The sequence below is a fragment of the Tursiops truncatus genome, chromosome 4 (assembly GCF_011762595.2).
Source record: "Tursiops truncatus isolate mTurTru1 chromosome 4, mTurTru1.mat.Y, whole genome shotgun sequence".
Classification (NCBI taxonomy): Eukaryota; Metazoa; Chordata; class Mammalia; order Artiodactyla; family Delphinidae; genus Tursiops; species Tursiops truncatus.
Window position 1 is genome coordinate 15,705,282 of NC_047037.1, and position 25,460 is coordinate 15,730,741.

The following is a 25,460-nucleotide window of genomic DNA, read 5'->3' on the forward strand; positions in this document are numbered from 1 at the left end:
GTTTTTTACATTTGGAAATAGAAACTCTGACCATATCTGGCAGCAAAAGTCTAAACCTCCTGAAAAGAAAATATAAACTTCCCAGTTCATTAAAGTAAAAAAGAGAATTTAAACACAGTATATTTACTTGTGGATAGAGAAGTTTCTCTGACTATAATCCCAAAGTGATTTTGAAAATCACAGGGTGCCCAAAGCGTTATGGTAAATTCTTCTTAAGTCAGAAAGATAATTATCTGTATAATTTCTGTGTATGCACTAAACAAACTTACACACACACACACACACATATACATAGCCACAAAACTCTGCCAAAGCTGATGTTAGTAAGTGAGGACTCCTGAGTGGTGAAGTCTGGATAGTATAGTCAATTAAGGAGTTAAAACTGAGTGACAGTATCTTAGGGGCTGCAAGAGATTTGCATTTTTCTACCCACAGGATTCTGTGATAGGGCACCTGTCTCAGCAGACAACCAAAAAATCCAGTGCAGGACCATAGTGCACTTACCTTCCCCACTAAGGAAAAAAAGTAATGCTTTAAGCATGTGTCCATTCCAGGTACAGCTTTTCACTGCATAGCAACATATATATGTGTGCATATGTGTGTGTGTGTGTGTGTGTGTGTGTGTCTATCAATATATAAACTTGAGAGAAGTAGGCAATGTAGGCTAATAGATAAACAGAAACCACAAAGGATTATTAGAATCACTACCTCCATGGATTAAAAAATTAGAGGAGGCATTACATTATATTAGATTACAGCTAACATTTTAAACACAGAACACTAGTATGAGAAATATGTATTAAGATTGTGTTCCATATTTTCCTCAAAGAATTAAATCAAGTTCCTATTAATATTTAAATATCAAATAATGATGATCTTATCAGTTACCTTGCACCAGGATTCTTTCTTTAACACTTCACTTCTTACAGTCCAGGCTACATGTTAAGAGATGCCTGCGCTGATTCAATATATCCTAGTATTAGTAGGATACTAGTAAGTAGTATTGCCAATATTTGCCAGCTGGTATAATGGTACATGTCAAAATTTGGGGAAACTTGTAAGTATTAGTACTATAATAACATAGAAGCCATCAGACCACATTTCATAGTTTTATTGAGACTTTTTCAGTTTTAACTGTCTATGGTAGGTACAATTCTAATGACCATGATTATATCAAAGCTCTGCTGTTATTACCAACAGCAGATACGAAGTTGGCTGCCATGCCATGGACACACACACACACACACAAACACACACACACACACACACACACACACACACACACACACACACATTCCAAGCTGTACACTCCTGCATGCAAACTTATAGGAAATATACATTCCTTTAAAACACAATTATGCACAATTAGTCTGGAATCTGTTAAGCTACCATTGATTTCGATAAACCTGAGAAAGCTCAAAATGTCAAGTAACACTGTTTCCATACTGCTCATTCAATGGCACTATTAATCACAAAGAAATCTAGTTCAATTATCTATATTAAAATTACAGATATTATAAAAATAAACATTTTGGCAAAAGCACTAAAACATACTAGAATTCAAATTCACAATTTTTGATATGTAACATATATTCCCCTTCATATTAATTTGTAATGATGTGTATAATACAATGTACAACAGAACTAAAAAACTGAAACAGGATTCAGCAGCTAAATAATATACAGTTATTACTGTAAAAATTGGAATTAAAGTTATCAAATGAACAAAGAAAACAATAAAATTACTAGCAGTGTTGAACTTGCTGGTAGTGTGTTACTTAGAAACTCCATCTCACAGAAATTAAGATTATACTATTTCACCTTGAAACACAAAATAAAAATTGAAGCGGAATTGAGCACAGTAACTGATTACATCAGCTGCCTCTTTCTCTCCCCATCTCCCTAAAGTATTTCCTCAAACTCTAATGTTGTATCTGTAATGCCCATCTCACCATACTTCTAAAACGTAAGAGATCTCCTTTGAATTTAGGACAAGGCTTTTGCATTTGGAAATGGGAAGCTCTGACTGTATTTGGGGACACAATTCCAAATGTATTAAAAAGACAATATAAACTTTTCTACAATAGTATATAAAATGTAGACAGTACAGACCCAGTCTGGCTAAGATATTTTGTATTTACTATCGATTGACACCAAACTGTGTCTATGTAGATAGAACCCTAAATAAAAAGAAAAACGTGCAAAAGCATTTGTAGAGAAGATGAATCACTTGTATCACAAAACAGATTTTCGTATTTTAGATAAAAGAAATCTGAAGACCTAAACATTTCAAGATACTGATATTTGGAAAGCATCATAATATACAGTAACTCTCATTTTTTATGCATCATATATTATGTAAAATACACCAGTGTGACATATTAATATTATACATTGTAATAAATATAATTCACCTCAGTATGTTGGAACTTTCAAGAAAGTTCTTCAGTCTGTACAATGGGAGGGCTGTGAGCTTCATCAATAAATACTATTATGATAGTTACAATTTGACCAGCAAAGTTAAAGCTTCACTATATCTCTAACTAATTACAAATCTTTATTGTCACTAGTCCAATTCCAGCTGCTACAAGCTGCTACAGTGCTATAAGCACTGACATCTCTTGTATCCAAAGGCAATGTAGTGCACTGCCCTGAGGAGACTGAGAAAACCTACAGGTCATATCCATATCACAGTCGGTGAACTTTGTATGAATTTTCAGTCAAGGACTGGAATTGAACAGTCCTGGAAAATACAGTAGCAGACTTCATGCACCTCTGGCTTTACCACATCCCCTAAGGCCCCAACAGATGGATGTCATCTAACCCTTTTAATCCACGGAGAGTGGGCTTGCCAGGGTCAAGAGTTCCACAGCTGGCCAAGTGGCAGTGTCACCATTTTAACTCCAAATCCTACTCTCATGCTGTATCTCTTCTTGGTCTGTGTTTTTAGCATTTCAGTGCAAACACTGATGCAAACAAGTGCAAACATTGTTTGCAAACAGGTGCAAACATTGATGTTCAAAGAGTCAAAGATGCCAACTGATGAGCCATAAAACGCCTTGAGCTTGGCATTCAAACAGTTTTGTAGTGTGAAATTTAGTTAACTGCTAAGTTCTGTAATTTTGACTCTTTTATCAAAATGCCAGTAGATTTCTGCCTTTACTCTTAAAATACCTACTCTTATCATGTATCATGAATCAGATCTTCAGCCAATAGATCACCATTAGCAGACTCGTCCCAGAGACCAATTTGTGCCTGGAAGGGGTTGGAGAGATCATTCTTGTCACTATTAGGCAGGCATCTGCATGTCATCATTGTCTACCATGTGATGTATGAAGCTAAAGAAGAAACACTCTGGAAAAAGCATGCCAAGGAGTAAAAGAGCACTTCTAGTCACTGTTCACCTCCACACTGGACCAAAAGAAAGTTCTCTGGAAGCTGAAACAACGTACTTAACACATACTGTAAACCAGCCTGGGCATCAGACCTAAAAGGAAGAACACTAAAGTAAATGGTGAGGGAATATTATAGAAATGTGTACCATTAGCCTTCGAGTTTAAGGATGATACGGGCTTTGACATTTCCATTTTGGACAATTTAGTGATATTAATTGTGTCTCACTGAACATGATATTTGACAGGGGTAACACACTCATGACATATCTTAGTCTTTTTCTTTTAGGATTCCACAACAGACAACACTGCAGGGCCCTAACCAAATGAGAACCTAGCTAACCCTTCTCTTTTCTCAAAATGGGGAGGTGTAGGTAGGACATCTAGAAGGTTTCTTCTTGACTTGGTTTCTATAATTCTGTGCTTTAAGACTGAACCTGTGAAAAAGCAGCACTCTTTAGGATGGCTAAACACAGCTTTTCTTCATTGATCTTAGTGGCTGGAGCAAGTCTAGGAAGAAACTTTAGGGCTCACAAATCTGCAGTCCACTGAGGTCCTGCAAGAACTGAAGCCCAGCTCTGACTTCCCTGTCACCAGGTCCCACAGGGCGCTAGGGTTCTCACCTTGAGGCACAGCCCCAAACTGCTCTACATATAAAGTGCTTTCAAACAAGTTACCCCACCATCAGCTGCAGACTCTGATATTGGCTTTGTTGGGGGTACCTTCACCGTTAAAAATTCCTTTGACACTGGATTTATTTATTTGGTGTTGGAAATTGTCACCTCACCTCATTATTCGGCATTATATCGAATTTGACCATTTCAAAGGCTAGAAATGCCGCAATTCAATATTCACTGAACATCGTTATTAAAGTTATTGAAGTATTTTACAGATTTGTCATTACTGCCCAGCAGAGGGAAAATATAAAAGAAAACACTGTCTGGTTAAACTATTGCTAGTCTGATTAGTAGTTTCTATACCTTACTCTTTAGTGCTGTGGTACTTCAAGTACTTGAATTTAATTCCTCATATTTCCCTTTCCCATATGTCTGGAGTTTTTTCCTTCAAATATGAGGCTGTAAGATCCAGTGAAGCATCACAGCATTTCATTCTACCAACACAACCCATACACATTCTTCCTTCTTCTTTTTATATTGCATTTAATGTTTTCCAGCATTTGGAAGGAGCAAAAGCAAAACAAAACAAAAAAAGGGCCTTTACACCATAATTAATTTAAACTAAAGTCCTTATTCTAAGAATGTCTTCTCCCCACTCCCAGTTGCCTCATACGTTCGAGAATATGTTTGCCGGCTATGCATTACGGATGGCTGTCAGCCACTCTCCCGCCTGCCCAACATCCCTCACCTCGCTAACAGTGATTCAACCTTGGTCTGTAATTTATCTGTGATTTTGAAAACTGTTTTTACAGATGGAAGTGAGCATTTGTACTGGAACACAAACACACTCCTAGGGCACTGCACAGCAGTGGTGCAAGTAAATGCTCTTTGTCACAGGAAGTCTAACAGAGTTTGTGGTGTTTACAAAGGAAAGTACATGCACTTTGATTATTTTGAAGGCATTTTACCTGTCAGATAATATATACAGGATTCCACCACCAAACATTTAGCACCCAACGCAGAGGGAGCAGTTTTCTAGAAATCACTGGGAGATAATCACTTTTGAGACTTGTCAATTCATTGACTTGATTTTTCTATTCAATTCTCCAAAGTAATTCAGCCAGCCATCACCTATGCTTGCAGGACCAAGAAACACCCAGCTGCAATCTGTTCATCTGCTACCGAGTGAACCGAGTTTAGTATTCTGCTGTACTACAGTAATTTGAGGATGTGAAGTTTCAATTTGTTCCCACCTCAGATTATTAAAAACAATAAAGACTAGATGAATCACAAACTCAAGTTTCAGGTGGTCAGTTTTCTTGGAGAAGTTATTAATATCCAAATAGCTCCAGTACTCATGTAAACTTGAAACAGAAGAGCTTGCAAATTTTAAAGGCAGAAGAGAAAGTAAATATTTAAGGATAGTATTATTTTATGTTACATACTTCTGGTGAGAAAGAAGGAAGTCCTTGAAAGCAAACCCAAACAAGCTAAGTGTGGGTGTAGGCATTTCCACTTTTTTTTCTTTTTTTTAAACTCACTGCTTTCTTGGTTTGAATTTTCTCTAATCTTACTAGAAACTTAAAGGGGAAAAAAGCACTTGGCTCTATTAAGCATCCTACCATGTTACAAAAGTGGGTGTTGGGGGATTCTTGCGTCTTCACAAGCTTGTATCTCCGTTCTGCTTGAACTCGGATAAAATATTGAGAGTCATGTCTTCACTCTTGGACTGCAAATTTGCCTCACTTCTTCTGGAAGCTTTCCTGGTGGCCCGGGAGAGTCTCCTTCTGAAGGTATCTCCTGCCAAGAAATAGAGAATGGGGTCCACACAACTGTTGAGACTTGCTAGACCTCTTGTCACCTGATACGTGGCATAAACCCTGTCATTGAAAGCACACATTTCTGGGGTCTGAAAATCCAGCCGGGCCCTCAAATTCATTGTTTTCATCACGTGGAAAGGGATGTAAGACACAGCAAAAACAGTCAGTACAATAATCACCAGGTAAATGGATTTCCTCCTCAGAGGCGAATTGTCCAGGTCTTTGTAAATCAAAGCTCTCACAATTAATCCGTAACAGCCCAAAATCAGCACCAAAGGGACACAGAACATGGCCACAGTCGTGCACATGCTGTAGATGAAATAACTTCGCAGGTACTCGTCTGAGGTGGTGTCATAGCAGGTGATGGTTTTGTTTTTCCGGATCCCGGTGCCGGAATAGAAGAGGATGGGGGAGATCCCCACCACCACGATGAGCCACACCAGCACGCTGATATAGACTGCGTTCTTCTTCTTCAGCCTCCCCAGGGACTTGAGCGGGTACACCACACCGCTGTACCGGTGCGCGCTGATGCAGGTCAGGAACAAGATGCTGCCATAGAGATTCACATGGAAGATGAACCTCTGCAGCTTGCACATGGCATCCCCGAAGATCCAGTCGGTCTTATTGAAGTAGTAGAAGATGAGCGCCGGCAGAGTCAGCACGTACAAGAAGTCCGCCAAGGCCAAGTTGAACATGTACACGGAGATGCCGCTCCACGGCTTCATGTGGAAGACGAACATCCAGATGGCCACGCTGTTGCCCAGGAAGCCGACAATGAACACCAAGATGTAGACAGCTGGCAGGTAGTAGAACTGGAAGCCTGTCTTGGTCAGCGCGCATTTGAACGGAGAGGCGACGGCGGCGGTGGAGGCCACTGTGCTGTTCCCCCAGGGCGAGCCCGGGCCGGCCAGGAAGGCAGCGTCCGTCCCATTGGGGACCGCCGGCCACAGCACCTCGGTCATTCTCTCCTTCCCGACTTAGGCGGCGGCTCCAAGGGGCGAGCGGCGGCAAGAGGGCGGCGGCGAGGGGCGCAGCGAGCATCGGAAAGGCGGGCGAGCAGACGGGAGGGGGCGCCGGGGAACTCTGCGGGAGGGGTCAAGCAGGGGCTCGCCCACGCCGGCTCCGGCCCCGCGTTCGCCGCGGGCCATGAAATCTGCCCCGGGCCGCGACCGAACCGGGCTGGCCGGAGGACAAGCAACTTCCCGGTGAGGCTGGCAGCGCCGAGGTTACACAACAGGGCGCTACGGACACCGCCGCCGACAACTTTCCGACTGCGCTTTCCCGAGGGACCGCGGGTTCGCGCCGGAGAGCGCGCCGGGGGCTCAGTGAGGTCGAGCCAAACTCGCTGAGATGGGGAGGGCGCGCCCCAACCTCCTTCCCCCAAAGATCAACTTCGTTTGGGCATCTTCCTGCGCCCTACCTTGCAAGCCAGCAGCTCGGCTCTAGGGCCCGCGCCGCCGCCTCCGCGCCCCCGGCTCTCAGCGTCTGGGGGCCATCGGAGCGCGCGTGGTCGCAGACTCGTGTGCTTCTGGATCGCGTGCGGCTCGCCGTCTGTGTTAGCTCGCAGGCTCTTCTAGAGACCTGCTTGAGTGCAGGCGGCGGGAGGGCGAGCCGGGCTCCCCGCGAGGATGGGCGGAGTTTGGGCACCCGGGCGAGTCCGCGCTCCTCCGGGAGGCGAGGGGCGTGCCTGCGCGAAGTTCGCCCGGGGCCGGAGGCGGCTTCTGGGAGAGCCGGTCTTCACCAGAGTCGGCGGTCAGGGCGCGCTCGGTCAGGGTCAGGGGTAGGGCTGGCTGCTGGAGAGCGATTGGTCCGAGAGCGCTCCGTGGCTCTTCCGCCAGCTATCTCGGCAGAGTGATGTTGCTGACACACAGGAAACCCCTCTGACCGCTCAGAGCCTTCTGCCTACAACCCTGGAGCGGACCGGAATGAGACTCAAGTCTCTAGGGCCCTCAAGAACCACGCCAGGTGTTTGCACGTTCCAAGCAGCCTGTAGTCCCCCTGTAGTCCCCAACTGGGAAAGCCCTGGCGTTGCAGTGCTCCGCGCTTCACCAGAGACCGGATTCCTGGCACTTGCAGGAACCTGCTGCTCCCAGAAAGCTTTCAAAGGAGGGAGGGTGGGGAGGGAAATGGGGAGAGTCTCTTTCTGTCCTTCTAGTCTGCCTTTCCGCTTTTATTTCAATATGGTTTCTCTTAATTAACCAAATGCTAATAAACCGACGTCAATTGGTAACATCAACGTGAAAATTTCTAAAAGGGCTTTGTAAAAGTATTAGTAGTTGATACTTGACGTTGCTTCAGCACAATTTGTTACCTACCACTTACAGACAACGCAGGGTCCCCAAATCCTCCTGTCCAGTACATTTAATTAAAGATCAAAGTCTGCAATAAAAAATAAATAAAAACATATTGTTCAGGAAATAACGAATATTAAATATAAATTTATATAGATAGATGTAAAGACAATTTCAACTCCAAAGTGATTAAGGTGTGCTTTGGGGGTTTTATTACCAATCCTATTTCTTTAGGTTAAAGTGATTAGTCACAGGGCTTCTCTGGTGGCGCAGTGGTTGAGAGTCCGCCTGCCGATGCAGCGGATACGGGTTCGTGCCCCGGCCCGGGAAGATCCCACATGCCGCGGAGCGGCTGGGCCCGTGAGCCATGGCTGCTGAGCCTGCGCGTCGTCCGGAACCTGTGCTCCGCAACCGGAGAGGCCACAACAGTGAGAGGCCCGCATACCGCAAAAAAAAAAAAAAGAAGAAAGTGATTAGTCACAAATATCTCTGGTAAGTACCCTAACAATACTGGTTGAGACTTCCTTGAATACTACATTTATTCAAAAACTCATTTTCATGGCTTGAATGTATCAAATTTTAGAGCAATGCACTTCAACATTGTAGTTGAGCAAGTTTGATTGGAAAATGAATTAGCTATTGAGGGACATATTTAAATGGGCCCACACAGGGATGAATCTAGCAATCTTGACAATTTATTAATTAACATATGCTTTATGTGAAATAGTCACAAAGGCTTTTCTCTTTGAAGAAAAAAATCCCAGAAGAAAATATCTGTAAAATATATACCATAAAGATTTCTTTCTGGCCCCAGATGTTACATGATAATGTTCTCTTAAAAAATGCTCAAAAGAAAACCTGGAGCTCCTGGCTTTGATACCACAAAGGAAAATTCCCCACAAGGACCAGACAGTCCTTTCCAGGGACACATGTAGAAAGGACCATATCCAAACACATGGCGTTGTGAGCACACTGGTATTTTGAGTTGTGGTCAATAAAACAGCATGAAAATAAATGATAAAACTAGAGTAAGTAACTCAAGGGCATGAATGTTGTTTTGAAAACAAGTCTCAATTGAAATGAATGCTACAGGCCTCAGTTTTCTCAACTATAAAATAAGGGAGTTGGATTTGATTTTTTTTCCCATCCATATATGATTCTATAATTCCAAGTCTTAACATGAAACATTTTCATATTCTTTGATTAGGATGGTACTGACTGGGATTATTTTCTATTAAGAGAGAGAGGGAAGTGGAAGAAAACATTGACTTCCATTGGTACTCAATAGGTCCTAACTCCTCACTCTTCCCATTTTTCATTTGCAACATAAGCAATATGTAACCTCATTCAGAAGTCTGTTGCAAATGCATTAACCCATAATGTGAGTGTTTGGAAAAGTACACTTAGTCTAAATACCATTAAGTACTTTCAGAAAACTTCACACTTTATTAGGCATTTGGAGAAGATACTTGTCCTAAGTGGACCACAGATTTTTTTTTTTTTTTTTTTTTTTTTTTTTTTTGCGGTACTCGGGCCTCTCACTGTGTGGCCTCTCCCATTGCGGAGCACAGGCTCCGGACGCGCAGGCCCAGCGGCCATGGCTCACGGGCCCAGCCGCTCCACAGCATGTGGGATCTTCGCCGACCGGGACACGAACCCGTGTCCCCTGCATCGGCAGGCGGACTCTCAACCACTGCGCCACCAGGGAAGCCCCACCACAGACTTTTTAAAATGAGATAAAAAAGGTTGATTTTGTAAACACTGCTTTTACATGCCACATATTTTAGATTTGAAATATGTTTAAGTTGTATTTTAAATCAAAATTGTGCTTTTGAGAAATAATTTATGTATTCAGTTATTGTTTGTTGACTGTGTTAACTTTCTATTTGTAATACATTGGACTAGATTTAATAAAGGAAAAAATAAAATACCATCTAAAACCCAGTAACATGTAAGTATTTATTGATACTTAAATACCAAATATAAATGCCTTAAAGTTATGAAAAGAGTATGTTTCATATCTTTAAGTGACTTACCTCAAACATTTTGTATTAATTTGTTTTTTATTTCATTAATGATGTAAATGTCTGACTTGAAGAGATTAACAATTTAGTTGGAAATGCAAAGAACTTACAGGGTTAACCATGATAATAACATATAACAAAAGCAATAATAATAAGCCTTTCCTATATACTCAGCACTATGCACAGTGCTGGGTCCTTTAATCCTTAAAATATCCTACGGTAATTGACAGTCATATCCCTTTTTTTTTTTTTTTTTTTTTTGCGCTACGCGGGCCTCTCACTGTTGTGGCCTCTCCTGTTGTGGAGCACAGGCTCCGGACGCGCAGGCCCAGCGGCCATGGCTCACGGGCCCAGCCGCTCTGCGGCACGTGGGATCCTCCCGGACCGGGGCACGAACCCGCGTCCCCTGCATCGGCAGGCGGACTCTCAACCACTGCGCCACCAGGGAAGCCCCAATATCCCTATTTTATAAGTGGTGAAACGAAGGCACAGAGAGGTTAAGTAACTCATTCAGAGTCATACAGTAGAAACTGGGATTTAAACTGAAGCCATCTATCCCTAAAGGCCACACATTTAACCACCATTCTATGATAAAATACACACTAGTACAGGGCACTGATAGGAAAATTAACTGTTAGTGGCCACTACTAAAAAAGATTGAGTATAGAAAGTGTTATTCCCAAAGCCTTCTATCAAGAGAGAAAATTTTGAGCCAGGTCTTGAAGGTACTGATAGAGTATTTCAGAAGCTTCCCAAATGTTCTGCTCTCCTTAGGCTTTTAAAAAAATAGCCAACAATTTATATATAATTTGAGAAGTGACAGACAATTCTAGGAAAGTCAAACCTGTTCAGTTTCAGACTCATAAACAAAAAGGCTGCCCTTCTTGTTACAAAGTTTCTAATAACCATCTTTACAAAGGTTCTTTTTCTTAAGTCACAGAAAATCCAACAATCATTGAGGATGGAAAGATTATTGAAAACATTTGAATCGAGGGCTACAAGCATAAAAAGAAAAAAACTTCTGATAAACATAAAATGTAAAGGGTGGGGCTTCCCTGGTGGCGCAGTGGTTGAGAGTCCGCCTGCCGATGCAGGGGACGCGGGTTCGTGCCCCGGTCCGGGAAGATCCCACGTGCCGCGGAGCGGCTGGGCCCGTAAGCCATGGCCGCTGGGCCTGCGCATCCGGAGCCTGTGCTCCACAACGGGAGAGGCCACAACAGTGAGAGGCCCGCGTACCGCAAAAAAAAAAAAAAATGTAAAGGGTGGCAGAGAGAAGGGAGAGCTAATGGGTAGGCCAATTCAGGATTTTGCAGGTGAGAGAGGATGAGACTCTGCTTTGGGAGACGAGGGAATCCTTTGAGAGATCCCTCCAAGAATAATAACTAAAGTGTGATAACTTCTGAGATATACCTTAAGAAAGTGAGGAGACTCTTCTGTTCTCCAAGAAGAATATAGGAGAAAGAAAGAAGAAAGAAGCCCAAGGAATTCACAGCTGGTATCCTCCAGTGAGTTAGAGGTGAGAGGGCTAAGGTGGGGCAGGAGTGGAAAAAGCACACAGAGAAAGGATGAAAGACGGTCCTGTGCTGGGCAGGGCCCGGCTGCTCCTATAAATGATTCACTTGTCATGGATCCAGTCAGTAGGGGTCCTGAAATTTATTTCATTAAGAATCACCTCAGGAGTATAGGACACAGAATAGGAGACAGCCTGGTTGCTCCAGGGTTGGAATGAATAAGAGGAGAGGTGAGTAAGGGACCAGGGAGGCTGAAGAAAGAGGGAGGGGAAAGGAAAGGGAGGAAGGAGATGAAGGTGCAAGAGGGGAACTGTGTAGGGGAGAAGAGAAAGCAAGGTGCTTGCACACAACTGATAGGGAACTTTGGAAATCTCACAGAGCGTTGCTTTCCAATTATTTAGGTTTGAATCTGGGTAGCTGTGGGGGAAGGGGTCTGGGAGGTGGTGAGATGACACAGGCTGAGGGGTCCCGTGGTTAGAATAATGTGCCGTTTGAGTATCTGCCCCTTCGCAGATGACATTGAGCTTGGTTTTCTTTTCTTTCTTTTTGTTTCAGTTCAATGAAGTTTCTTTTTTTTTTTTTTGAAGTGTAGTTGATTTGATTTACAATGTTGTATTAGTTTCAGGTATACAGAAAAATGATTCATATATATGAATACATATATGAATGAATATATATATGAATATATATATATATATATATATATATATATATATATATATATATATATATATATATAGGCTAGGTTTTCCATCTGCGTGCTGTCACTTACAAGGACCTGTAAAATCCCAGGCCACCTAAATCTTTTCATCCTTCACAAAATTTCTTGCTCCCAGAAGTTAAGAATAGTCAAGGAAACTGCTTCCCTATAGTGCCCTTTTTAGTATTTACTTTCCTTATTCCCATCCACATGAAGCCCTAGTCCCTAGTCTTGGTCACTTTATAATAGTTTTAAAAGAATTTATGTTAAATCCAGAATAAAAATGCCAGTCCTGGCTTGTCGTCTTTCTCTAATCATTATATATGATAAATATTCCCTTTGTTCTCTTTGTATCTGACCTCTCTGGTTTCACAAAAGCATGTCTCACAACATTTACTGATAATAGATTGGAAATGCTATATTACATGCCAGTTTTTCTACAATTTTCTTTTTTTATTTTAAAATAATTTATTTATTTATTCTTGGCTGTGTTGGGTCTTCGTTGCTGCATGCGGGCTTTCTCTAGTTGTGGCCAGCGGGGACTGCTCTTCGTTGCAGTGTGCGGACTTCTCATTGGGGAGCTTCTCTTGGTGTGGAGTATGGGCTCTAGGCACGCGGGCTTCAGTAGTTGTGGCTTATGGGCTCAGTAGTTGTGGCTCGCAGGCTCTAGAGCACAGGCTCAGTAGCTGTGGCGCATGGGCTTAGTTGCTCTGTGGCATGTGGGATCTTCCCGGACCAGGGCTCAAACCCGTGTCCCCTGCATTGGCTGGTGGATTCCTAACCACTGCGCCACCAGGGAGGTCCCTACAATTTCATTATACACTTAGCTTTTTCAGGAGATAGGAAGTGTTTGTAAAGCCTGTGGGTGCAGAAGTATCTTTAAAGCCAGTTACCCATATCCAAGATCTTACACCATACTCATGGACCCATGGAGGGTTTCCATGGTAGCACAAAGGGTAAAAATATGACATTATTTGAGTGTCATTTGTCATCGTTATTATATCCACCATAAATAAATTGTTGATTTCTGATACATCCATATTTTGAGTGCATAAGCTAAATCCCAAATAGGTAAATGAAAACCATGTGTGAAAATAAAGAAATACCTGTTTTCCTCATGTTAAGTCACAGATTCCATCAGTTCACTCCTGGGATGTTGATCTCAATTATGTCCTGAGAGTTTCACATTTTTCTTTTTCTTTTCTTTTTTAAATTTAAACATTTTTTTAATTGAAGTATAGTTGATTTACAACATTGTGTTAATTTCTGCTGTACGGCAAAGTGATTCAGAGATATATATATATATATATATATATATATATATATATATATATATATATATATATTCTTTTTTTTCATATTTTTTCCATTATGGTTTATCATAGGATACTGAATATAGTTCTCTGTGCTATATAGTGCTGTACACATTTTTCAAGATTAAACTTAATAGCAGTTGTTGTCATTCAAACTTCAGATTTTGGAATTTGGCTTTCTGAAAATTTGATAAGTTTTCACCCGTGGCACTCAAAGTGTGAACCAATTTTAAGCAGATGAGCATTGTGTCCATTTTTATAATTTCTTAATTTAGATTCTTGTAGAAAAGCTGGCAGGATGGGCTTATCCAAGAGGGTCTTCTTACAACAAGCACAAGATTGGATACTCTGCTGGAAAGATACCTGGGTAGCTGAAGAAAGCATCTAATATGTCAAATACTAAAGTGAAATAGACCCATGTTTTGTCTATAGAAACAATAAAATGGAATAAAATATAGTTCAATATAGAAACAGTTATTTATAGCTGAAGAGAACTCAAATAGTGTAGGTTATGCTTCAAGTGGAGAAATAATCAGTTACTCCTTGACAAATTCTTACGTTTTCAATGACAGGGTTTAGCAGAACCTCAACATTACTTCTGATTTTCATCTTTCAGCTTCAGTTCTAGACACCTGATATTGCAGCTAAATATTTATCTTAGAGACTGTATCATAGTTATAATAACCATGTAATTAAATACTATCTTAGCTCACCAGCAACGTCTGCTTTGAGTCTCTTAGCACAGTTTCTCAAACTTGACTGGGCATACAGATCAGTGGCAGGATCTTGCTAAAATGCAGTTGTAGGTATGGGGTGGAGCCCAAGACTTTGCATTTGCAACAAGTTCTGTTTGATGTCCAAGCTCCTCATCCAACCACTACACTCTGAGTAGCAAGATTTTACATGATCCTGCCTGACATTGCTTTACTATGGCAATTTAAAAATGCTGTAGCTGCTCCTATCCAGTGACTAAAACACGTTAAGGGTTTAGCAATCGTGAACTGTGGTACGCATGTGCCACGTGCTGTTTGGAATGCTTTTTATGTATTAGCTCATACCACGTGGTTTTGGAGAATAAGACAGAACTGGGTTCAAAGGTCAGTTAGGGCCACTTAATAGCTGTGCAACTAGACTCATGGCCAAACCTGTGTCGTGTCAATGTTCTTATCAAATAACTCCTATATCACAAGATAGCTGTAAGAATGTGATTGTGTGAGTAAAGTGTTTAGGACTGTGCCTGGTACATAGTAAGTGTGTAATGAATACTAGCTATTATCATCATTATTATTTATAGTACTATCATTTTTACCTTAATGGATATAACTTGATAAGTGGGCCTTTGGGTGTAAGAAACCAGATTCATCAAAACCAGCTTGAACAAATAAGTGACTTTATTGGAAGGGTGCAGGAGTGGGGGCTTTAGAAGAGAGAAGGTATAGGAACTTGAAAATCATGTATCTTGCCTATTCTCTCTACTTCTCTAAAGACATGGGATCTCTGTTCTCTGCCTTTCTCTGTTCAGCCACTGATTTTCTTTCCCTCCCTCCTTCTTTTTCTTCCTTTCTTCTTCCTCTTCTCCTCTTCCCTCTCTCTGCAAAACAGTTTTCTCTTCCTACACGGATATGACTCAAAGTGGCAACCCAAAGCCTAGCATTATTTCCAATAATAAATTCCTAGGGAAAGATTCTGGACTGACACGGTCAAATTCACTTTGGCCTGGAGGTGAAGGGGATGAGCCAGGCGATCAGAGCCTTCCTCCAGGGCTGAGTGACAGACTCCAAGAGAAAGAGAAGGATAGCCTACCTGTCTTAGGAGGAAATATGGGGGCAAGGAGTGACATTGTTATCACCTCTGGTATAGAAGGCAGTACAACCATGGGTGTGATTGATGGGTGGAGAGGAAGAGGGAAAACAAGGGTTTCAGGAATACAGTTGTGACTGGCAAACTCCAGAGCTTCAAGGAGGCTAGAGTATTGTGCCTGGGACCATTCAGAGCCTGGTGGAGAAAACAGTGCTCCAAGATTGGTGAGACAAGGCCCTGGGAACCTACTGCTTTGGCAGGGAAGTTGCTGAGAGTTAGCTCCCAATGGGAGCACCCAAGTGGAGATCTACAGAGCATATGGAAAAACTGAGCAGAATGAATGAACTAAGAAGGCAGAAGGCAGAAAAATCCTGTTGTCTTACCTCTTTTGTCTTTGCTAAGGACGTATAGAAGAAAGGATGAAAAAAAAAAAGAAGGAAAAAAGAATCTTTGCATTCCTGCCAGGAAAATGAAAGTCTTCCTTCAATCAAAGATAAATTATGAGGTTCTGCTTCCATGATGGAAACCAGCCCCAAGGTATGGTAATTTCTCCCGGGACCTTCATTATTAATTCAGTTGGGAGGAAACCAAGGGACATACTTACAGTAATTTGAGTCTTTGGAAATAAGGAGTTTGACGTGAGCTTCGGAGCAGCAGAGAAATTGAATTTGATTTAGAGAATGAGTGCCTCAGAAGAAAGGGGAAGGCAAGTCTGGAAAAACTTTGTGGTGATTGCGTGAACACTTCATAGCTGAAAGCCCTGTTCATTCTCCTCGGGCATGAAATTGTGGCTGTAGGATACATTATAATTTGCTTTAGCAAGATAGCATGAGAGATTAGATTAGATTTCATCTCCAATGAAGGTGGCAGACTGGTAAGGGTTTGGATTGAAAGTGTATGTATAAAGGACAGGTGTGGCAAGGGGAAGCAGCGTTGGACTACCAACCTAATACTTTTCATTTAGAAACAGGCAAAGATTACTACTCGCATGGGGATCCTCAGGAATTGGCCAAAGGTAGACTTTACAAAGTCACGAAATGAGTGTTAGGTAAGTAAGGAAAAGTGGTTCAGCAATGGAGGATAAGGTTGATTTCTTTAATTACAAAAAAAGGGAGGGGAGAAGCAAGAATTTGTAAATAGTTGTTCTGGGGAAGAAGGTCAACTTTATAGCATTCACCCCAAAGCATGCTGTATGTTATAATAAAATATATTTTATATGCTACATTATAATCAATGCAAGAGTTCTTCCTGCTCAGAATAACTGCAGGAAAAAGTTGTGGAGCTCTAAGAGAAGGAAATGACGTGGGACAAGCTTTTCAAGAGCAGAAGGGGAAATAAAGCAGTACTACTCTGGCCATGGAAGGAAAAAAGGCAGAGGGAAACAGGTATAGTCGGTACGATGAACAAGAGGTAGGTCTGTAAATCAGCTGGGCTATGAGGAAAGAGACAAAATCTCCTTACCTCTGAGAAGGCCATTCTGATTAGAAGTCCTTAGAAGTAATATATGAGGAAGGGAAGGGAACCCACCGCTTTCTTCTCATGGAGTAAAAGACTGAAGAAAATGAATATAACATCTCAAAGATGTAAATACACAGTATTAAATATATTAAGTATTAAAAGATTATATGAGGAAATTGGAATATGAGGAATATGGTATATGGTGATATATGAGGAAATCTAAGAGGAAATACAGTGTAAATTTTCAGGCAGTGAGGAGAGCCAGACGAAGAAGAAGGAGAAGAAGAAATCAGTCAATGATAAAAGAAACATTGGTCATCAAAGAAACCTTTAAGGATTGATAAAGTTCCTATAACTCTGGATAAAGCAGAACTTAAAGTTCCAGTATGTAATAAAAAAAACTCAGGCCTCAGAAGATTGATTACAGTGCACTCTGAAATGAAAAGCGTATATGTGTCTGAACATATAAACACACACACACACACGTGTGTGTGTGTGTGTGTGTATTAGAGAAAGGAGCAAGATTGAAAATGAAGGAAGGAGGACTTGTGGCTCCTCAGTTAGGGAAGTTGAAGAAGGATTATCCATTATCATGTGGATAATCTAAAATGTGATTGGAAAAAAATGTGGCTAATGCCATGGTGACAACACTGAAGAAAGAAATAAGTTAATTATTACCAGACTTCAACATTCCAGAAGTGAATGACCTGATGGCTTTTTTAGGGAGGAAACTCTTTCTAGGTTAATGGCCTCAGCTGAATTCCTTCTGTAGACTGCCTGACTGACTTGTCTCCTATATTGTTGGTTTATGGGAGGCTATTAGAATAGCAAGTATGATGAAATAAAGAGACTCACCGATCATTTTTAAAATGTATTTAATTTCTAATAAAAATTACTCAACTAATTACCCAAGAACAGGATTATTGTGGGAAGAAAAGTTACTGCAGATAAGTCTCACACACAGACACACACACACACACACACACACACACACACACACTCAGAAAAAACAGAGGCAAAATTCTATACCTTGGGACAACCAATATTAACATTTACTCATCCAAAGATTTTTCCTTTCAAATATTGTCATGTGAATATATATTTATATGTATATTTTAAATTAGGGTACTATATAATTGTATCTTGCCTTCCTGCCAGGATGTAAATATATGTATATATACCTATCTTACCATTTCTTTCCATTTTCTTAATGCTGACAGAACACTACTAGTAGTTGAAAGGATAAAGGAAAGAAAACTAGATAAATAGTTTCCTGGCATTACTAAACAAGAAAGTCTGACACAATAACAGAGGACTTGATACATAAAATACAAAGAAGCTCTGTAAAGGGACAAAGGGAACTTGGTTTCCTTAAGAGATATCATGGTGCATCAGTTAAGTTTAGATCAAGACTTTGAATCAGGTAAACAATAATTTTCTTTCCAGTAACAAAGGTAAAGCACTTACCTCTTAAGTTACTGCAAAAACTTTATATCCCAATATTCCCTGGTCAGAAGTTTTCAGATAGAAAAGAATCAACACGGCAGATGGCATGGATATGTAGTATTTTAATGTAGTTCTACATGAAATGAAAAAAAAATCAAACACAAAAGAATTAACATTTAAGGTGCAAAAGTGAGATGGATATTTAGTCTGAATTCATGACAAGGACAAAGATGAAATGTTTACGGTAATAAAAAAATAAGGAAGAAGTATTTAATACATTAATAAACTATACAATAAGTTGCAGTAAGAGACATTAAACCCCAAAGAAGAGCCAAAAAATTGTATTTATATGGAAACTATAAGGAAGATTCAAAGATAAATTAGAAGTTGGAAACAGGAAAGCAAACATAATGAGAAATTACAAAAAGTTGTTTTTGAAAATAGGATGATTCAGGACGTAGTAGTTATTCACAGCCATCACCAGGATAGTTATAAGAATAATAGCTGGTATTTTCTGAGCACTTACTGCGGGAAGTCTAAGGACTTAATGATAAAAAGATAGTTCTCTGCCAAAGAGTCAGGGTTTTCTAGAAATGGAAAAGAGACAAAAACAGAAAAGATACGGGAGAATAAAAGCATTGAGACACAGGAAAAGACCCTAAAGTTAAACAGAAACATAAAGTAAGTTAAATACAAGGAAATGTCAAAGTAAATCAATATCTACAAAATAGAGGCTGCTGAATTTGATGATGAACGTATTAAAAAAAAATCCATTAAGAAGCTACAGGAAATAAAACTAGGGCAAAGCAGAGTTACCACACAGAACGTTTTGTAAAACCCCCAAAACTCCTAATTAAAACCAATATAGGAAACACATGGCAGTTCTCCAAAAGAAGCATGTAAGTATAAAGTACCTCCTAATAAGGGAATGCACTATAGGAAAAGATTTGAGAGCCAGGTGGCTGAAGTTATTAACTGGAGAAGTCACATCCAGGAGCTGGGAGAAGCAGGCAAGAGGGAGGTTTAAATACAAATTCATTGGGTATTATTAGAAGGAAAAGAAAGGATCCAAAAGGCCTAATCACGGGGATAAAATCCTTCTGGGAGAGCAGAAATGCAGGAGCCTGTAAATCAGTGAAGGAAACAGGAGGATGTGCCCAATGGGAAAAACCACATCATAGAAAAGAGGAGGAAGAATGAGTTGAAGGGAAAAGAAAATATAAGAAATTGATTTTCAGAGCCATGCAAATTGTTGGTTGGGGAAAAGTAATAAATGCATACATAAGTAGTACTTTTAAATATCATCTGTAACTGTGAATATATGAAGTGAATATTTCATATTCATTCAGTGAATATATGAAGATAAAATATTACATATAGAAAATAAACATCAGAACACAAACACTATTTCATTTGCTAAATTCTGGAATATGAGGAAGTAGGATCCATTAGGCCCAAGGTATTGAAAATGCAAGGGTAATTCCAATGGCTTCCTTGTAATGGTATCAAATTAAGAAGACTAGGAGGGACTTCCCTGGTGGCACAGTGGTTAAGAATCCGCCTGCCAATGCAGGCGACACGGGTTCGAGCCCTGGTCCGGGAAGATCCCACATGCCACGGAGTAACTGAGCCCGTGCACCACAACTACTACAACCCACGAGCCACAACTATTGAGCCCACGTGTCACAACTACTGAAGCCTGCACGCCTAGTGCCCGTGCTCCACAAAAAGAGAAGGCACCGCAATGACAAGCCTGTGCACCAAAACGAAGAGTAGCCCCCACTCGCCACAACTAGAGAAAGCCCGCACGCAGCAACAAACACCCAACACAGCCAAAAATAAATAAATTAATTAATTAATTTTTAATTAATTTAATTAATTTAAAAAAAATAGGAGACTCACAAATTGGTTCTCTCTGGCTATTCCTCTTGAGGCATAAAGACACCAAGATAGAATGGCTGCCTTCTTTTCTAGCTAGGGTAAGCCACTCTGCTTTGCATGTGATGTTTGCTTTTTCTCAATAACGGAATTGTTATAATATGTATTTTTGTGCTTTTCAACAGTTAAAGACATTGGGGCTTCAAAAATGATAGAAGTTTCCCCTTCATCCTCAGAGCAGAGAGTGTGCCCATATCCAATAATTCTCCATTTCTCAGTAACCCTTAAACATGGCTTCTCTAAAATCAGCAATTTGACCTTCCGATATAACTCTTATGTCTCTTTTCCTGTGAATTTTTAAAAATTGAGACAAGTAACAAGATGAGGTATTTTTGATGTAAATTTGGATGACTTTGCAGGAAGGATAAAAATGAAAATTACCTAGAACTCAAAACCCTTGGTACACAAATATCACCTAAGTGAGTAAGTGAAAAGTAGAATCAATATCAGATTCTAACCTCAGCTCTCCCACTGCCTGACAATGGGCACTTAACCTCCCTGTGCAGCTTGCGAGTATTAATTTCTATATCTAGTCACCTCTTTGAATATTTTGAGAATTAGATAATGAACTTGCTCTTTGAGCTATTTGGAAAAACCAATGGTACATAATTTTTTTTTAAGTGTTGTTTAAAATCTTGTGTCTTGCAAAGAAAAAAAACGTATTTAGCTATTTGAGATGTTATATTCAGTCAAATATGTATTCTTTGTATAACATCTAACATAAAAGTATGCCCTAAGTACTGGTTTTTACTATTTACCACATTAATACTTAATAACATGGAATCTAGATTATTATTCTATTATAGGCTAATTCTTTTGAAACACAAGAAAATAGATAATATGAACCTGTATGCAGCAAAAAATATTTTTCATTCTATTTCTTTTTCCTAAAATAGGACTTTCATTATGCTTTCTGTGCTCAAAGGACTTATATTTTCTCCCAATTTCATTAAGTTGGGATTTTTAAAGACTTTGTAACAGCCCCAAGTCTTCCTTTCCAAACCCTGTCCTTAAATCAAGGCAATGTCGTTCTATTCCCCATGTATCCTGTGATAATTCTGGTCTCACTTTTTCATGTCATTTGCTCTTCCTTTCACTGTCGTCTCTGCCTTTTCCATTTTTTTTTATTCTTTAAAAACCTTGAAGAACTGATGCAGTGAAAAACTGATATATATACAAATACACATATATAAGTGTATTATGTATGTATGTATGTTTATATGTGATATCTAATAGTCAAAGCCAATAATAAAACAATTATTTGTATACATTTTTAACTTCCCTATACTATTCAAAGATTTTGTTTTCATGCGATTGTTTTCAATGTTCAAACTCTCTTCCCTCCCACTTTGTTGTTTTGCCTGATGGGAAGCCCCCTGCTTTACAGTCTGCACCCTGAGGGGACCTCTGGAGTGAGGAAGAAGAGGAGAAAATGATAGATTCAATATCCACTAGCTAAATGACAACTCTCAAATTCCTCTTTCCCAGCATCCTGGGAAGAGTGAAAATCTGTTTCTAATGAAGGAATTACTGTTTTTGCAGTGATCCTTCTACTTTCTTTGTAATTCCTGGAGTTTTTCAAATTCTATTCTTTTGTTGGAGCCAATTTTTAAAAAGTCAACAATGAGATGTTTATTGTAGCTAACATTTTTATTTTGTCTTATAAAAAATTCATTAATTTATTCAAAATATATTTATAAATTACAGGTTATGTATGGGAAATTAAATAGCTTACATATTTTGAACCCTCACTAATAAATATTTAATGTATTTTTATTAAAATGATAATGTACATTTTTACATAAAAGTCAAAATCAAGAACTAAAAGTTAAATAACTGTATAATGATAGTAGAGAGAATCAAGAGTAACAATATATTCAGAACAGTGTTATAAAAAGTCTTCAAGAGTTGACCTTAAAATTATTTTTTAAATATTGTAGATACTTCCTTTCCTTGGCAATACACTGCTAAAATAGTTACAAAAGATAAAAAATGATTAACCCACAAAAGGTAAAAAAAAGAAAGAAAGAAGGCTGAGACATTAAGAGATGAGAGATTTAAACACATTTTTGGTACTGGTGTTAACTGACTTAGGAGAGAGAAGAAAGCTGTATCTTGAAGTGGAGAATTCCTAGAGGAAATTAATGAATTGATCACTTGAAGGGGCACTGTTTGGAAACATCAGGTACTGAGAGAGGGTAAGAACGGGGGCATTGGCTGAAAATCTGGACAAGACAGAGGAGGGAAACCTAGGCTCCAATTCTTCTGCACAGTGAGGAACTTTCATCTTCCACCAACTCCTTCTCTTCCTGTCAACCACCAGCTCTGAAACTCAGCACCAGGAGACATCAGGTTAAATAGAAAACTGTGGTGACATTAGGTCCGAAGCCACGACACTTAGTTCAGAAACCATATTGTGAACTGATGGGCCTTTGGCCTCTTCGCAAGCACGCTAGCAGGCAGCATAGCTGTGCCCTCCATCCCCGGGCCCCCACCTGCACTCCAAGCACGTGATGCACTGATTCTTCTCTAGTGTCCAAAAGGCCCTTCCTTCAACCCTACTCCTCACCCAAAAGAACGATTTCTAAATATTGACATTTCTCAATTTCAAATCTGAATATATAGTCAAGGTACTCCAATCCCTCAAGGACAGCCTTTGTTTGAAAGGAATGGATCAAAACAGAGAGAGAATTTCTACAAAAAGAAGGACAAAGATAGTGAAGGAATCAAAAATGTGAAAGAAAACCCCTAAACTGTAACATCTTCAGTGAGTTAAGAGAAAATATTCTACCCATAAAAAAGGAATGTAATACTACAAAAGAATGATATAACCATAAAGTATACATAAAATACTTGATAGTAATTTAACAGTAATAGTCTACATAAAAAATTCTAATGGAGATTTTGGAAGCCAATATGCTAAGTGTAAAAATTGAAAAATCAGCACTATAGACATCACTGAATATTGAGATAAATACCCAAAGAAAGAGCTTAAAAAGTTGAAACTGTTTCTGGAGAGAAGGATTTAAAGTTTGATAGAAGACCTACTGTATAGCACTCAATACTCTGTAATAACCTATATGGGAAAAGAATCTGAAAAAGAATAGATATATGTGTATGTACAACTAAAAGACTTTGCTGTACACCTGCACAACCTTGTAAATCAACTATACTCCAATATAAAATAAAAATATTAAAAAAAGAAATTTTGATAGAGTTTACTATGCACCCTTTAGCTCTGTGTTTGTTTTACCTGCTTGCATGAATGACTGGTAAACAAAACAAAACAAAAGAAACAAACAAAAAACCAATTAAAACAAATATAATCAAAGGTAAAAGACCGTTTTTTTTTTTTTTTTGGCGGTACGCGGGCCTCTCACTGTTGCGGCCTCTCCCGTTGTGGAGCACAGGCTCCGGACACGCAGGCTCAGCGGCCATGGCTCACAGGCCCAGCCGCTCTGCGGCATGTGGGATCTTCCCGGACCGGGGCACGAACCCGCGTCCCCTGCATCGGCAGGCAGACTCTCAACCACTGCGCCACCAGCGAAGCCCCAGACTGTAATTTTAAAAATTGAAGCCTTTGGTGAGTTTATTAAAAGCAAAATTAGTACACTGTGTAGAGCAAGTAATTTTATTTCTGATGATTCAATACTCAGTAGCGATTCAGGGTCAGTCATTATGGCATGTCAACTTGGTTATATAAACGGAAACTGTGTAAGAGACTGTAACAGATATGTATCTAATCTAGAGCGTGAGAGAAACAAAGCTCAGACATTTTTCTTTTGATCAGTGATTTACTATTTTTATTTTCTCAGATTGCAGAAAAGCAAATAAGTAAAGTAAGATTTTTGAGTTGATTTAGCTATAGAAAATTTAAATTAAAAGTCTCATTTTGATATTTCTTAAGGAAGGAGTCAATTTTGTTATTATGAAACACTGCAGTTTTACCTTCGTCAGTTGTGCATAAAGTGTTTTTAAGATTGTGTCTAACTGCAAAATGTAAGTACTTAGTGTATGGCTGACTACTATTTTAATCACATACTACATTGATTGTACTCTTCTATTTAATACAGTACATAAAGAGTTTTGTACTTCGTTGTATTTGGATCAAGTGGGGATTAAGTCTTACAAACTATGCCTATGAATATTTCTTTGGTGGTTTAGAGATTATCCATGTATGATCTGAAAATTGTATTTATAATGAAAACTTTCATCAGAGCAAAAAAGAATACTGAAATTGCACTTACAAATCCCAAGTGAAAGAGTTCTCAATCACAAAACTTAGAAGATGTCTCTAGGAACTGGTAAGTTAATGTTTTCAAAAAGCCACCTGGGAATGAAACTGATAAATCATATCTCGGGTATTTGATAACCCAGTGGTCACTTTAAAGTAGATATAGAAAACAACATATTATTTCTCTGTATTTAATGAAAGCATTATGATCTGCTTCTGTCAGCTAATGAAAGAGCACAAATCGCTTCAGCAAAATGAAGTTTAATTTTTTAAGAATATTAAAAAGTTCTGAGTTGATAGGTAACTCTTAGCTACTTTGAGTCCCATCTTTCCTGCCAGAGTGATTGTGCTATACTCTCCTACCTTTACAAGGGAAATGGAATCAATATAATATTACCAACCACCCTTGAGTGTGAATCATTGATTTGCTACTGGTCTGTACTCCCCGACCTCCTCCTTTCTTTCATGGAATTGTCCATCTAGATGGTATATGATCAATACTCTGTTATATTTTGACAGAAAAAAATAGATTTCCACTTGTTAACTTTTTACTAATAAAGAAAGAATGGCCTCAACGAATGGAAGGCTTAGAACAAAAAACCTTTTGTACTTTTTCAGGGAGCAGTAAGTGTTGCCGATTACTAATAATTGCTATCATATACGTTCTGCAAAGCAGGTAGTAATCTGAAAATCAAATGATCAGGGAAAGTTAAGAGACCATGAGTGAGTGGTTTATATAATATTCATATTTTCAAGCAAACTTTAAAAAATATATTAATATCTTGGACATTTCCACCACTCCATTTCCACTATTCCTACTTAGAAAAATCATGTCTTGGAGATAATAAAGAAATAACCCTAAGAAGATCGTATCCTACAAAAACTGCAAGTACAGTATGTGGATCATCTTTCTTGT

At 39.4% G+C, this 25,460-nt stretch overlaps 1 protein-coding gene and 1 long non-coding RNA gene across 6 annotated transcripts in view; one reads left to right on the plus strand and one right to left on the minus strand.

Moving 5' to 3' along the window:
• Positions 1–25,460, plus strand: part of LOC141278530 (uncharacterized) — a 271,211-nt gene that overhangs the window by 218,719 nt on the left and 27,032 nt on the right. For 4 of the 5 annotated variants that reach the window (XR_012331296.1, XR_012331299.1, XR_012331298.1 and 1 more), the window contains one exon: positions 15,871–16,005. The exons of the other annotated variant lie outside the window; for it this stretch is intronic. This is a non-coding gene — a long non-coding RNA (uncharacterized lncRNA). The remainder of the gene's footprint in view (positions 1–15,870; positions 16,006–25,460) is intronic. 5 annotated transcript variants of the gene reach the window in all.
• On the minus strand, positions 1,097–7,806 carry P2RY1 (purinergic receptor P2Y1). Its single transcript, XM_004321791.4, has 2 exons — positions 5,632–7,806; positions 1,097–3,487 (listed from the first exon to the last, which is right to left on the minus strand). The coding sequence occupies exon 1, from the start codon at positions 6,789–6,791 to the stop codon at positions 5,670–5,672; it is 1,122 nt and encodes a 373-aa protein (XP_004321839.1). The 5' UTR covers positions 6,792–7,806; the 3' UTR covers positions 1,097–3,487; positions 5,632–5,669.